This window comes from Rattus norvegicus, chromosome 14 (assembly GCF_021556685.1).
Source record: "Rattus norvegicus strain SHRSP/BbbUtx chromosome 14, alternate assembly SHRSP_T2T, whole genome shotgun sequence".
NCBI classification, from domain to species: Eukaryota; Metazoa; Chordata; class Mammalia; order Rodentia; family Muridae; genus Rattus; species Rattus norvegicus.
The window spans coordinates 107,228,366-107,244,413 of record NC_141547.1 but is presented as its reverse complement, the minus strand read 5'-3'; the positions used below and the strand labels follow the sequence as shown (position 1 = coordinate 107,244,413).

The window sequence follows — 16,048 nt, the reverse complement described above, 5'->3', positions numbered from 1 at the left end:
TCCTTAATCATCAGGGAAATGCAAATCAAAACAACCCTGAGATTCCACCTCATACTAGTCAGATTGGCTAAGATAATAAAAACTCTGTGACAGCAGATTCTGGCGAGGATGTGGAGAAAGAGAAACACTCCTCCACTGTTGGTAGAATTGCAAACTGGTACAACCACTCTGGAAATCAGTGTGGAGGTTCCTCAGAAAATTGGACATTCTACTAGCTGAGGACCCAGCTATGCCTTTCCTGGGCATATACCCAAAAGATGCTCCAACATTTAAGAAAGACAAACGCTCCACACTATGTTCATCACAGAAAAACACACATTGTATGCACTCATTAATAAGTGGCTATTAGCCCAAATGCTTGAATTACCCTAGATGCCTAGAACAAATGAAACTCAAGACAGATGATCAAAATGTGAATGCTTCACTCCTTCTTTAAAAGGGGAACAAGAATACCCTTGGCAGGGAAGAGAGAGGCAAAGGTTAAAACAGAGACTGAAGGAACACCCATTCAGAGCCTGCCCCACATGTGGCCCATACATATACAGCCACCCAATTAGACAAGATGGATGAAGCAAAGAAGTGCAGGCCGACAGGAGCCGGATGTAGATCGCTCCTGAGAGACACAGCTAGAATACAGCAAACACAGAGGCGAATGCCAGCAGCAAACCACTGAACTGAGAATAGGACCCCTGTTGAAGGAATCAGAGAAAGGACTGGAAGAGCTTGAAGGGGCTCGAGACCCCAAAAGTACAACAATGCCAAGCAACCAGAGCTTCCAGGGACTAAGCCACTACCTAAAGACTATACATGGACTGACCCTGGACTCTGACCTTATAGGTAGCCGTGAATATCCTAGTAAGAGCACCAGTGGAAGGGGAAGCCCTGGGTCCTGCTAAGACTGAACCCCCAGTGAACATGATTGTTGGGGGGAGGGCGGCAATGGGGGGAGGATGGGGAGGGGAACGCCCATAAAGAAGGGGAGGGGGGAGGGGGGAGGGGGATGTTTGCCTGGAAACTGGGAAAGGGAATAACACTCGAAATGTATATAAGAAATACTCAAGTTAATAAAAAAAAAAAAAAAAAGGGGTCAAAAAATATTCATAGGAGGAGATATGGAGACAAAGTTTGGAGCAGAGACTGAAAGAATGGCCATTCAGAACCTGCCCCTCATGGGAACACAGCTCATATATATAGAGTCACCAAAATTAGATAAGATTGATGTCAGTGCATGCTGACAGGAACCGGATATAGCTGTCTCCTGAGAGGCACAGCCAGAGCATGTCAAATACAGAGGCCAATGCTAGCAGCAGACTATTGAACTAAGAACGGGATCCCAGCTGGAGGAATTAGATAAAGGATTGAAAAAGCTGAAGGGGCTTTCAACCCCATGAGAACAACAATACCAATCAACCAGAGCTCCCAGGGACTAAGCCACTACCCAAAGACCATACATGGTCTGACCCATGGCTCCAGCTGCACCAAAGGAAGGAGAAGCCCTTGGTCCTGCCAAGGCTGGACTCCCACCAGTGTAGGGTAATGTCGGGGTTGGGGGCAACCTTATAGAAGAAGGGGAGGGGGTTAGGATGGGGGCTTATGTTCAGGAAACCAGGAAAGGGAATAACATTTGATATATAAATAAAAAAATATCCAATACAAAAAAAAAAAAAAAAGATTATACATTGAATACCGCTACCTGAATTTCCTGGCCAACTTCTAATCCCAGGGCAGTGGGATGTTTAATCTGAAAAAAAATTTAAAATGTTAGTTACACATAATTAATAACCACAGAAGTAACCATCTTTTCCCAAGTGAACAGCTATATTTGTTTTTCTTGCAAAATCAAAAATTACTTACAAAACTCTTTGTAGATAACTATTGTTACTGCTTCAGGGTCTAGCCCTTCAAATGTCTACCTAGTGTGCATTGATAAATGTGGACTAGGGAAGCAGCTCATTCAACTTTAATGAATAAGTGAAAGTAGTAAATATTGCAACTATAGTCCTATGAAGAGAGCTGTTCACTTTTCATTCACTAAATGCAAATGTTAGTGGTTGGTGAATGTAAGTGAAAGCACATGTGTATTCTGTATACTGAAACTATTAGGCAAAATATACAATTTTCAATAATTAGGTTGACTTCAATATTAATTGTTTTTCACAATTAGAAATACTCAGATCAGGGCTGAGAGAGCTGAGAAGATGAGAACACTTGTTGCACAAAAATGAGGACCTCAGCTTTCCCAGCATTTATAAAAAGCTAGGGATAGTTGAGCATGTGCCCGTGACACCAGTGCTGTGGAGAATGAGGAGAAATGAGATCTTTGGAGCTTGCTAGCCACCAGCCTAGATAAGAAAAGGCAAACTGCAGGTTGTGAGAGACCAAGTTTCAAGGGAAGAAAAAACATAGGGAGTCCCAGAGGAGGACACTTGATACCTTCCTCTGACCTCCATGCACACATGCAGGTACTGACAGAGTGCATATCCACCACATACACAAATACGGTTTTCCTTTTACCTTTCGTTGGTCAAGTTGTGAATTATGAAGTAGCACTGCAGTCATGTTTGGATACAGTTTTACCATTACTCCTGTGTCTCTACAAAAAGATATTAGCTTGGTTAAAACAAAAAGTATGTATACTAACAAATAGAAACTATGGTCTTAACAGAAGAAGAGCATGAAACTAATCCCAGACCATAATTCTTTTTTTTTTTTTTTTTGGTGACAGGGTCACTCTATAGTTCTTGAAATCACTCTACACCAGGCTGGCCTCAAACTCAAATCCACCTGCCTCTGCCTCATTAAGTGCTAGGACTAAAAGCATGTGCAACCATGCCTGGCTTCTAGGATATATTCTCATGATTATAAAACTATGACTATGCAAAAAAATATATTTCTCTCATTCCTCTCTCCCTCTGTCTTTTAGTCTCTTTCCCTCCTTTTTCCTGTCTTCATAGTGTTTGGGATTGAACCCAAGACCTCAAACGTAAGATATAGCAGGCCCAATTATTTTTTTTTTTCAAAAGAAAATTATGCCCTACATTTACAAATCATATTTGTGAATCAAATAACCAAGAAAGAGAAAAAGAGAAACCTGCATTTCTCTTCAGAATTTATGAAATTTTATTACTTTAGATTTATTTTATACGTGTGAATGTTTTACATATATATATATGTAAATGTATATATATGTATGTGTATGTCTGTGTACCACATGTGTGCCTATACCTGTAGAGGTCAGAAGAAAGCATTAGATCTCCTGGAACTGGAGTTATATATAGATGGCTGGGAAAAGTTCTCTTCCTGTTCTCTCTAGTCCAAAAACAACCAACTATATTGCTTATTTTCTACCTGTAATTGTCTCATTTCCTACCCCCACCACCCCCAAATAGTATTTTGAGGTAATTTCACCTGGTAAAAATATTTTGAGGTAGAAACAGGCTTGAAAAGACATGTTAATTAAGTATCAAACTATCTGTAGAAGCAATAACGATGAAAAGGCAATACTATCTATGTTTTAGTCTGTTTGTGGAAAAAATTAAATTGGTAGAATATGTGGTTTGAAAATAAAATATGGTAGATACTTTGGTTTATGAAAAAATTCTGGCAGAGGAATCTATTATCATAGAACCATGTTACTGAAAACCTACATAGTGGTATAGAAAATAAAATTAGCTTTTAAAAAAAGGATTGCATGAGGCTGGGGATGTAGCTTCAATTGATATAGTACTCATATACTCAAGAGTTTGATTCCCAGCACTACATAAACAAGTCACAGTGGTAGAAGCTGAAGGATCACAAGTTCAGAGTCAGTTGGAGAGATGGCTCAGCAATTAAGAGTATTGCTGCTTTTCTAGAGGACCTGGGTTTGAGTCTCAGCACCCACATGGCTGTTCACATTAGTCTGTAACTCTAGTTCAAAGGACTCTGAAGCCCTCTTCAGGCCTCTGTAAGTAACACCACAAACACACACACACACACACAGAGTACAAGAAATACATGTAAGCAAAACACCTATATATACACACACATATATGTGTATATATATATATGTATATATATGTACACACACTATATATATATACACTATACATATATAGTATATTATATATAGTATATTATTTGTTTAGTATATTATTTGCTATATATATATACACACATATGTATGTATATATATATTAAATAATATAATAACAACAAAACACAAAAAGGTGGTGGGGCTACAGGCACAGTTCAGTAGTTAAGTGCACTTCCTCATCTTCCAGGGAACTCATATTTAAATTCTTAGCATCTGCCTGGTGGCTCACAACCACCTAACTCCAGTCCCAGGGAATTCAACACCTTCTTCCCTCTTCAGGCACTGCATGGTGCGTAAACATACATGCAGGCAAAACATCCACGCACACAAGAATAAAGAGAAAAAAGCAGTCATTCTCAGCTACATACTGACTTTATTAATACAGTCTGGGCTAGAGAACTTGTCATATACCCAAATTTATATTCTCTCTGTTACACATACATACATACATACATACACACACACACACACACACACACACACACACACACACACACACACACACACACACACACAGCTCTTGGCATATATCTAAATATGAAGTGAGTCTGGGCTTGCAGTACAAGTCTTTTAAAAGTGAACCCACTGTTTACTTGTAATTACCTGATTTCAGTTATTGTAGCGGTATAAACTGCTCCAAATTCCAATTGTTGCTCTTGCTGTAAAGTGTAAAACAAACCATTAAGACTAATAAAGATAACAGGAAAAATAAACAGGGAAAAACTAACGTAAGACGTATACTTACATCATCTCTGCAAATTTCTGTAATGAAGTCTCTTGCCTCATGCATTGCAGTAGGTGTTGGTGCAAATATGGAGAATGTTTCTTCATCAACCTGACTAATTGTTACACCTTTAGAATAAACCCAGCATCATGGTGAGCAGTGGGAGGGACAAAAAAGAGATAACTTAATACATTAAAAATAACAATCTTATTACCAGAGGTAACTAATCTAAAAAGCAAATATGAGAATAGGGGGAGGGACCTCAAAGGGGCTGGGTAGGGTTCCTTGTATGTTTAATGATTGTTCCTTAGTGAAGGGAATCACTCATGAAGCATACTCTGCTGCCAGGTGCCTGCCATTTTACTAGGCTCTGTGGATTTAACAGTCCTATGTCCCATGTCCTAGCATAGCAGGACTAATTTTTAGGTCTTTCGTTTTGCTCTTTAATTATGACTAGAAATTATACCAGAATACTTTAATTATCCTGTTTTATTATTTCCATCTTTTAGAATATCAGTTTCTCACTTTTAGCACTGGTTAAAACAACTCTAATTATTGTCCTTTATAAGACCAAAATAAGTATTAGGCCATCTAAACATTGCTTCTAGAAGAAACAAAACATAACTTTCTGGATACATTCTTTTTTGTTGTTGGTGTTTTGTATTTTGTTTTTGTTTTTGAGTCAAAATCTCCAATAAATATAGCCTTGGCTGTCTGTCTTTGAACTCAGGCTAGTCTTGAACTCATAGAAATCCACCACCTCTGCTCCTGAATGCTAGGTTTAAAGGTGTGCACCACCACACCTGACCTCTGTATAGATAAAGTCTTTAAACCAAAGATCCTGAATGAAACTAAGTCAGAGCAGTAGAAATAAGAATGTGTAATAACCCTGTCAAGTGAAAAACTAAAAATTATTTGGGAATTTCCAATTTTAAATGTGAAAGGAGTCTGATGAAGTTTTGTTATCTTCTCTTTTATCTGAAGCAGGGTCTTGCTATGTTTATCCTTTATGCTGCCATCAAATATCCCAACACATGCTGCTTTGTCCTTCTTGAATACAGTTGAGGATAAAAACTTAAGGAGCTATAGAACAGTCCCACAGAAAACTCATAGTAAATACATTATACTTTTCTTCTGGTTTTTCTTTTATCTCTCAAATTCTATTCCTAGAGTAATACAGTAGAGATAAAATAGCATACTTACATGGTTTGGACTTAATAATACCCTCAGACTAGAGATAACTCTTACCTGTCTCAGCCTGGAGTTTTTTTAAGTGATATCCACCAGGCCCAATGAATTTTGCTCGTTTTGATAATGGAACCTTTACTGTTTCTGAAATGCAACGCAGACAAATATGTAAAGGAGGCCAAGATATACGATCCTAAACATATATATGAATCTCTCATTATGAAATAGGAGAAATTTGTTTGACTAATATTACTGAAAAATGTACAAGAGTATGTTCTCAAATTTAAGTTTGGTTTTATTTCAATATAAACACATTTAATATTAAAATAATATAAGAACACAGAAATTTTATGTATTATGACTTTTGATACATGTATATATAGTATAAATATATCTATTCTCACTTTCCATTTTTTATGGAAAGAATATCTAAAATCTTTTTTCTAGGGCTGATAAGATAGCTGACTCAGAAAAGGCATGTGCTGCCAAGCCTAATAACTTAAGTCAATTTCCAGAACTCATATGGTGGAAGATGATAATCAATTCCCACAAGTTGGACTCTAACTGCCAGACACATACAGTGTGGCACATGCATGCTCCACCTACACATATACACAAATAAGTGAAAAATTGTAAAAGAACTTTTTCTTTGAAAATATTTAGCAATAATGTAATTAAATACTTTTAAATGCTTTAAAATAGTAGTAAATATTTAAATATCAAGCTATCAGTAATAATTTTAATGTCTTACCTACAACTGGTCCATTTTCTTTCCTAGATGCTCGAGGTTTTGAAATCGTTTTGCTCATTGTCTGCAATATTTCCCTCTTTGCCACTAGAAGAAAAAGCAACACAATAAAAATTGTAACTCCATCAAGTAAGTACGATTTGAAATATGTTCTCTGGTGTAGAGCAGACTCACTAATGAAATCTCTTCATATTCCAGTTACCTTAAAAAGTCACTTCTATTCCTCATTCACTTCTCCAAACTAACCCAGAAAGTTGCTCACTTTATAAAAATTAAAATTCACTGTTCTTTCATTTGAGTAGTCAATGTGATCAGTAATTAACACTTGATCATGTTAAGTTACATTGCCACAACTCTTCAAGTTTTAATGGTGCTGGGTAGCTAATCCACTTCCTTATATATCATAGCTAAACATTCTGCCAGTCAGCTACACTGAATTTTGAAAGCAATATTGAATAGCTTACTGGGAATTGTAGGTGGCATTAATAGACTAGACAGAAACAAGAGAGGAACAAGGCTTACCTGTTGCTTGTTGGATGGCTTCCATTATAATTTTAACTGGTACTCCAGGTAACTTAATATCAGCCTAATATAGAACAGCGAAAAATAAATACTGGCCCATGCCATTATTTAAATATTTTAAAAATGAAACAAGATGGTTTTCAAAAATACCTGTAATGCAGTTATTCCTTTATTTGTACCAGCTATTTTGAAATCCATGTCACCATTGTAATCTTCAATTCCCTTCAATGATTTAAGAAATGATAGTAAAGTTTTAAACAAAACAAAATTCACCCATAGTCACGGTAGAAGAATTTCAAATCCTAGCTCTGGAAGTAAGCTGGGTCCTCTAACATTAACTGCAGGAGCCACCTCTGCTGCTTGACTGCTGCCCCACCACACAGAGCTCACAGAGCTCATTGTAAACACCATCTTATGCTTAGCTCATGCCTGTTTCTAAAATACATAAAAATTAACTGAGAATTATCCCTAAGGGAGCCATTCTAGATAAGTATATAGTAATACATATCCTTTAAAATCCAAAGCAAAAGAGGAAATAAACACTGCTCTATTCCTGAAATGCAGTGGTTCTCAACTTTCTAAATGCTATGACCCTTTAATACAGTTCCTCATGTTGTGGGGATCCCCAACAATAAAATTATCTTCATTGCTACTTTATAACTGTAATTTTGCTACTATTATGAATCATAATGTAAATATCTGTTTTCTTAGGTGACTCTCTATAAAAGGGATATTTAACCCCCAAAAGGGGTTGCGACATACAGATTGAGAACCACTGTTCTAGGCTGAGGTTTCTGTATGTCTTTATTATTATTATTAACATATATATGTATCTTGAAACAAGGGTCTTGCCACATGACCCAGGTGCCTGGAATTTGCCATGTAATCTAAGTTAGACTAGGACTGTCATTTTTCTGCCTCAGTCTATGAACCTCAGATATGAAGGTGTGTGCTACTGTGCCTGGTCTAAGCATGTACTTTCAGATATACTTTTAAATATTTCAAACTGGGAATATACTTGCCAGAATATCTGTTAGCAAACGATAGTCTTCTATTTCACCTTTCTCTGGATTGCTTTTGGTAACCAATCCCACTGCTACACCTGCAACAGCAGATGAAATTGGGACCCCTATAATTAAAAACAAGAACAAAAAAAAGGTTTGTATATAATGTATAAAACACACTGAAATTCTGTTGAGATTATTTTAATATAAGATGGTGTTCTCAAAATCATAAATTGAGTTGAAAAGGTCCTATCTCAGTTCATTTTGATCCTTTAATAATGTAAATAAAAACATAATACCTGTAAATCAAAAGATATTATCTATACTTGGCTGAAACCCAGTAGAGTAAATTCTTATCTATGCTCTACTATTTTGCTTTTGGGTCCTCCTTCTAGCCATGTATTTGTTAAATTTTATAAGCCTGAACTTTTCACCTCCCCATAGCAGAACTATTAATATAGCCTTCTAGGAAATTTTTGTATATAAGTATAAATGTAATCATAAAAATCTTTAAATTCTTACTTGTGAGAAATATTATGTGTATTATCTGATATCTTGCCCTTCTAATTCGTAATAAACCTACAGCACACTAATCCCATGTAATAATCCCATCTGGGTACTGGGACCAAATCCAGGTCCTCTGAATGAGCACCAGTGAGCTATCTCACCAGTTCCTACAATGGTATCTTGACTGCCTAGTCCTCCCACTTGAATCTCTTGGCCAAGGTCTAGATTTGCTTAGACAAACTTTCCTGGAGTTCTTTATCAGAACAGAATCAAGTTAAGTAAATAAAAATAAAATATAAAACCCCTTATGTTCTCCATAACTTGCCTTTATACTTGTGTTTGTAGTGGTGATGGGATGCTTAGAGCATCCTGCATGCTAAGCAAGCACTGTATCACTACTATACCCTCAAACTAGAGATTGGTTATTTTAAAAGATTTTTAAATTTTATGTGTGAGTGTGCTATGCTGGAGGACCAGAAGAGGGCATCAAATCCTTCAGAGCTGAAATTATTTGCAGAAGTGGGTGCTTGAAACCAAAATTAGGTTCTAGCTCCAAGCTGGAGGTCCTAAAATGTTTTGGACATTGAGGTGGTTAGACTGAGAAATGTCTCTCATATGCTCAGTATTTGAATATCTCATCCTCAATTTGTGTTGCTGTTTAGAGAGCTGATAAGACTATGCTGGATAAAGTATATCAATGGAGGCAGGCTTTTAGAGTTTACAGACTGACCCCACTTCCTGTTTGTTCTTTCTGCTTTGCTTCTACCATTGAATGTGTGATCACTCAGCTTCCTATTCCTGCAGCCACACTTCTACCTGCCATGATGGTCTTTTATCTCTCTGGAATCATAGGCTAAAAGGGAACTCTCTAGTTTGCACAAGTTGTTTTGGTCATGGTGTTTTGTCACAGCAACAGAAAAATAACTAATATAGACAGTATACATTCTGTTCCTAGAGATTTGGTGCTCATAATGAGTCTACTCAACTCATATTAAAGACATTTGCTTAAGGTGGACATGATGGTTCATGCTTGTAATCCCAGCACTTGGGAGGTGAAGACAAGAGAATCAGGAGTTTAAAGTCATCCTCAGCTATATATCCTCAATTTCAGGCCAGCCTGAGCTACATGGAACCCTGTCTCAAAATACAAAACAAAACAACCACCCTTCCCAAATAAATAAATGAATAAACAAAGGGTTGAAGAAATGGCTCAGTTGTTAAGAGCATTTTGCTGGATCTGTGTTTGGTTCTCAGCATCTACATCAGGCAGCTAATAACTATCTGAAAATATATTTCCAGGAGATCCGACTATTTCTTTTGACTTTTGAGGGTATCAGGCAGGCGTGCTATGTTAGTATATATACATACAGGTACTCACACAAATAAAAATTAATAAATCCTTTAAAAAAAGAGGAAGTAAAACAATACAAACAAACCTGTTTTACCCTGCTTAAGTGGCCTTCCAAGTCTGGTTCATTTATTACTTCAGTGGTTCTTTTGAATGCATTCAGAAACATAGCCATGCTATTTTATAATTTCATCATTTTACACAGGCTATTCGGTCCATGTGAGTTCTAAGCCATGTTTTCAATATGTTTGGTCCTAACCTAACTATTCAACCTTTGAACTAGGAAAATATCATGGCCTCTAACTCAGTTATCCTTAATTTATTATTTTCTACTGTGCAATACACATACTTATCAATTTATTCATTGGCATTTTATGTTCATTTTTGTACCTTTAAGCTTCTTTAAAAATAGATTCCATTTGTGTCACTAGTGTACAGGCCTGGCTTAGGGCTTAGAAGCACTAATCTCTTTGAACTAAACTGCATACTTTCTCTTGGCCCTTTCTACAGTACTTGATATTAATTCTAATCAAATATTTTTACATGTGTTTATATTTGTTCATCTTTTTTAAAGAGAAATAAACTTTAGTGAGTGTGGCGGTATTCTCTTTTAATCCCAGGACTCTAGAGCTCAAGGCCAGCTTGATCCATAGCAAGTTGTAGGACATTTCTGAGACCCTGTCAAAAATGAATAGATTTTACCATTTAACACATTAGTTACCATTCCTTTTCCATTCTTTTCTTTTTGAGACAGAGTCTTGCTGTGGGGCTCTGGCTGGTTCCAAGTTTGCTATTTTGCCACCAGTGCCCACTGGGATTACAGCTTCCCCTATTCCTTTTACCAATACCCTTTATCCTGGGAGGTCACTGTTGTTATGGGAAGGGAAGGGGCTGATGATGAAGCATCCTTTAAGTATTCTACCTGCTACCTCTCTCCTGTGGGATCTCTCTCTCTCCTATATATTAACAGCCCTCTTTGCTTATCCTTCAACCAGTCATAGATAATCTATCTATTGTTTAGTATAAATTTCTGCACCATTTACGTGAAGATACCTACACTGATTCTGGCAGTCTCCACTTTTGGAAGGTGAGGAAGTGTATTGGGTCACCGAGGCAAGTATTTATAATTTACAGTGTATTATAAATTTCTAGTCTTTTAGCTAAAAATAACAACTTCAGCTGATATTTTTTGATGTAATTATATTGTTTCTGGCCTATGATTTTGACTTTTATTAAAGCCAATCTAGACAAATCTTATATTCTGTACTAATGAAATATATATGTGTAAAGTACTAACAGTTTTGAGACATAATTCTTTACCTGCATCCATTAATGCCAAACTTCCACCACATGCAGATGCCATAGAAGATGACCCTATTGGGAAAGGAAAAGTAAAAAAAGAACTATTTGTGTTGCAATATATTAATTTTTTAAAGCTAGTGTTGCTTATTTCCTTATAAATATTATACTTGAATAGAAATAGTCAATAGTCTTTTCTTCTTCTGTGTAAACTTACTTGATGGGCTGGGAGATGTGTAAGTGGGTAAGAGTACATGCTGTACAAGTATGAGAACTTGAGCTAGCACCCATTTAAAAAAAAAAAAAAAGCTGGGTGTGTGGCCAAATGTCCATGGACCCCCAAGTGTCACAAGATGTAGAGGTAGGAGACTCACTGGGGCTTGCTGACTGCCAGGGTCAGTGAGAGACCTTGTATCAAAGGACAAGGTAGAGACTGATAGAGTAGAACAAATTTCTCCTCTGCCTTCTGTGTGTCTATACACACAAGTGTCTGTCACTTGCAACCCCAGCACTCACACCTATACCAATTTGTAAACAAATAGATAAAGATATGAAAGCATTAAGTCATTTCTCAAGTTACAAAGGAACAAGGCTACAGAGAACAATATGGTAACCACTAGCCAACAAATGGTTACTTAAATGAATGAAAGAAGTTTATTTTCTCTGAAGTAAGTTTGTTTTCTCCACTGAGTAATGTACAGGATTCCCATTACTACAAATAATTTTATTGTGCAGTTTTGCTGCAGAGATTCTGAACCCAAGAAACCCCTAGAAGGCCTAGCAATATTTCTGTTGCCTTAATTAGAAGGTACAAATACAGGAGTCCTAGCTCTCATTGGACCAGAAGTCCAGTCCTAATTAGTGGAGAACAGAAAAGTCTTCAGTTTAGATTCTGAGCTAACTTTAGTCTATTGCTTTGAAATTTGTGACCATGTGATAAGACTGCTAGACACCGAAGAACTCTGTGCCCATTCTGCCTCAGTGATAAAACCTAGTCTTGACTCATGAACTAATTTATTTTATTTAACATTGCTCTATTAGCTCCGTGTCTCTCTTGGTGTCCACTTATTATTTATCTCTGATACGAGGATTATGCATCCATCTGTTTTGGCGGCTACTCTCTCCAAGCTTAACTTGCTCTGTTGCTTGTTTGAAAAAAATAAATACTAACCCAAATTTGATATATTATAAGACATGCAAAAAGAGAAATGCTTGCTTTAGAGTGCTTTCAAAATAACTTAGTAGGTAAGACCAGATCAACTTAACATTTTTTCCTGCAGCAGGCTTTGACACTCTGTGGTAGTAAACATGACATAACATAACCTTAGAAAAGTTAAGACTGAATCAGGGAATCTAGTCTTTTCTACAAGGAAAGAAATATTGCAGTATCATACCGTTTGACTCGAGAACTTCAGATGTAACTCTTATGGTAAAAGGAAAATCTTTGGGAATAACAGGACACAAAGCTTTCTCAGCAAGAGCACCTGAATCAGAATAGGAAACAGTAAGCAAAAAGCACTAAGTTTAAGTTTCTCTAGGACACAACACAAGCTTAGAACTATACTCACCATGTCCAAGTTCTCTTCTATTTACACCAGTAACTTTGCCAGTTTCATTGGTTGCATAAGGAGGAAACTTGAAAACAAACATTCACACACATTAGTGACATGGAAAGGCCTCAGATATATTAGCAAAACAATAAAACAAATTACAGTGCAATAGAACTCTGCTTTTGTTCTAAAGAGTATATTAATTGTCTGTCTGCCCGTCTGTTTATACTCTATCTACATATGTATTTATTTGGTAGGTGACTGAAAAAATCCAAAGTATATATCATATTAGTAAAATTAGCTATTTGTATTATGTAAGTAGATTAGAGGGTAGGAAAGGTTATGGAAACTTACTTAAAGATATATTTATTTTTATTTGTCTAAGTGTTTTGTCTGCATGTATGTCTATGTAAATGTGTGGCTGGTGTCTATGGAAGTCAGAAGGTGTTGGATCTGGAGTTAGGGCTAATATATCACAGATACATAGTGAAATGTTAACGGGAGGACTGAGGGAGTAGACACATGGAGATCCATTATCAAGTTCTTTTAATTTTGCTGTGTTAGAACATTTTTACAATAAAAATGTTGGGGAGAAAGTTTTTCTTACCTCATAGTGCAACATGAAATTTTTATCTTTTACCCCACTATAAGAAAAAAGGAATAATTAAAAGGACATAAACATACTTCTATAAAACACTAAAAATGACTTACTATGATTTTAGAAAAGTAATTGAGTATTAATAAGTTGGTTGGAAATACAAAACTTGAAGACAGGATGAATGGGAACCTTTTTTTTTGAGATAGTCTCTTCATACTGTCCAGGTTGGTCTCAAACCCCTCACTTAGGTAATGCTCCTGCTTCAGCCCCATGAGAAGCTGAGAGATATCTTCCAACAGCTTGGACTTACAATTGAATTCTAGATTGATTAAGGAAAACAATCCCCCTGCCCCCCAAAAGGCCTTTTGTTGTTGCTTTTTAGAGACAGGATTTCCTATATCTAGGATGCCCTCCAATTCGCTATGTACTTAAGGATAGCTTAGGCTACTGATCTTCCTGCCTGTACTTCCTCAGTGCTAACTTCAGGTGACTAAGACGGATTTGGGTGGTGATGGAGACTGAAGCCAGGATCTTTTATATGTTAGGCAAACACTATCCACTGAGCTACATACATCCCAGACCCTGAACTGTTAATTTATTATGTACATAAAAAAATGGGGCCAGGGGTAGGCAGCAATCCTGGAAACATCAGGAGTTACTACCATCAGTTAGGCAGTAAGGCTAGAGAAAACTTTATCTTAAACAGATAAACAGAATTTTACTGCTGAGTTTTTAGGAAGAGGGAGAAAACCAAGTGTTTCTGAGCACAAAATTACAATATCATTTGAGACTAGACATACGAGTTTTTCATTAATAGTCTCTGGCTTACTTTTAGCACCCAGACATCATTCATATATTTGTTCTCCCTTTTGTAATACACAATTTATTCAAGATTACCTTAGTTAGTCCTGGAGAATGTTTCTAGGAACATAAACTAAATGTAATCACAGTATAGAACAAATGTTTTTCTTCTAAATGTGTTCCAAACTAACAATTCAGAAGAAAATATGGCTTACTATGCAATCCTAAATGTGTAAACAGAAAAATGAAGTGTGCTATATAGGCTGTAAAAGTAATAATGAAGTTGGTTATTCCAGCATTCTGTAAACCTAAGTAAGGCTAGCCTAGGCTACACAGAGAGGCCTTATCTCAAAAGAACAAACAAACAGAATAGCAATGTCCTTTAAGAGTTTGCTACTGATGAGACTAGAATAAACTTCCAGGATACACACACACACACACACACACACACACACACACACACACACACACACACACAAAGACTATTTAGAGAAAGAACAAAACATAAAAATATAACTTACTTTATAGCTGTTATAATTTGATCTGATTTAATACTGGATTCTAATGAATCAAATGTAACAGTACAGAGTACCTTTAAAAAAAAAGAAAAAATTATTCTTTAAGCTTTAAAATACTAACAATAAAGATTAAAAACAAAAGGAAATATATAAAATATGTATGAATATATATATTCATATAATATACATATATATATACACACACATATTATACATGCATATGTAGTTTGTTGGTCTGTTCACTTGGTAATTGGTTTTTTTCATTGTTGTTTAATAATTTTGTTTTGGTGTGTGTATGTTGGAGATTGAACCAAGGGGCCTTGAATACTAAGCACGTGCTTTACTACAGAGATATATTCACAGCCCAAACTAAAAATACCTGATAAATTTATTTTTTAAAAAAAGGTGTGTAATCTATAAATACATTCGACACAGTGCTAGCCATGGCAGTTATTACAGTAAATACACATTCACTCTGAAATAATAAAGCTGTCTGTAAATCTCAACAATCCAAAGGCCCCTCAGGACATCTCACTAGTGGTGCTGAGCGGGGAGGGAGGAAGGTTAACAATGCTAATTCCATAAAAGCAGCTTCTACACAGGTTCAGAAAACAAAACAAAACAAAACTTTCCTGTTTAAAAGAAAGTTAATCTTTTTGGATTTAAAACACAGCCTAGAGATTTAACAATGCATCATTCATAAAGTTAGCATTAGCAGCAACCTAGGCAACATTCTCAAGAGAAAAGGCAAGGAATGGAAGAGAATGATCCTTAGCAGAAGTCTAGACTAACAGCCAAAGAGTTCTTACAGCTACAGATTTATAACTGAGGACACTGAATAATAACATGTCAGGAAATGACAGAAATATAAATTATCCAGAGATTAGAGGCTCATTGGCAGAGCACTTAACTAGTATGGTCTGGACTTAATCTTAAGCATGGGACTAAGGGAAGAGGAATTTAAAAAGAAAAGGAAAATGGAGTCACTCACTCTGAAGGGAACATATTCATGTGGTCCTATAAGAGAATATGACAGAGGCTGGAATATACACTTATAATTCCAGGAAAGAAGAATGAGGAAAAGTTGAAAAACTAATGGCTGAAAATTCTCAGGTTTAATGAAAAGACACATTTGTGATTCAAGTTTGAAATTCTAAGTATGATAT

The 16,048-nt window shown here is 36.2% G+C and overlaps 1 protein-coding gene and 1 long non-coding RNA gene across 24 annotated transcripts in view; one reads left to right on the top strand and one right to left on the bottom strand.

Moving 5' to 3' along the window:
• Positions 1 to 16,048, top strand: part of LOC148001495 (uncharacterized) — an 89,666-nt gene that overhangs the window by 11,388 nt on the left and 62,230 nt on the right. For 17 of the 22 annotated variants that reach the window (XR_015637657.1, XR_015637672.1, XR_015637658.1 and 14 more), the window contains one exon: positions 6,766 to 6,864. This is a non-coding gene — a long non-coding RNA (uncharacterized LOC148001495). Of the gene's footprint in view, positions 1 to 6,765; positions 6,865 to 11,137; positions 11,204 to 16,048 lie in introns of all 22 variants that reach the window. The other 5 variants (XR_015637656.1, XR_015637653.1, XR_015637671.1 and 2 more) reach the window with 1 other exon arrangement.
• The window catches only part of Pnpt1 (polyribonucleotide nucleotidyltransferase 1), a 31,191-nt gene that overhangs the window by 2,324 nt on the left and 12,819 nt on the right, over positions 1 to 16,048 (bottom strand). For both annotated transcript variants that reach the window (XM_087583907.1, NM_001142371.1), the window contains exons 14-27: positions 14,886 to 14,956; positions 13,573 to 13,609; positions 12,984 to 13,050; positions 12,810 to 12,899; positions 11,437 to 11,490; positions 8,280 to 8,386; positions 7,408 to 7,479; positions 7,258 to 7,321; positions 6,739 to 6,822; positions 6,048 to 6,131; positions 4,821 to 4,927; positions 4,679 to 4,734; positions 2,515 to 2,593; positions 1,694 to 1,741 (exon numbers count right to left, since the gene is read on the bottom strand). In XM_087583907.1, coding sequence (XP_087440033.1) covers positions 1,694 to 1,741; positions 2,515 to 2,593; positions 4,679 to 4,734; positions 4,821 to 4,927; positions 6,048 to 6,131; positions 6,739 to 6,822; positions 7,258 to 7,321; positions 7,408 to 7,479; positions 8,280 to 8,386; positions 11,437 to 11,490; positions 12,810 to 12,899; positions 12,984 to 13,050; positions 13,573 to 13,609; positions 14,886 to 14,956 — 1,020 coding nt within the window. The remainder of the gene's footprint in view (positions 1 to 1,693; positions 1,742 to 2,514; positions 2,594 to 4,678; positions 4,735 to 4,820; positions 4,928 to 6,047; positions 6,132 to 6,738; positions 6,823 to 7,257; positions 7,322 to 7,407; positions 7,480 to 8,279; positions 8,387 to 11,436; positions 11,491 to 12,809; positions 12,900 to 12,983; positions 13,051 to 13,572; positions 13,610 to 14,885; positions 14,957 to 16,048) is intronic.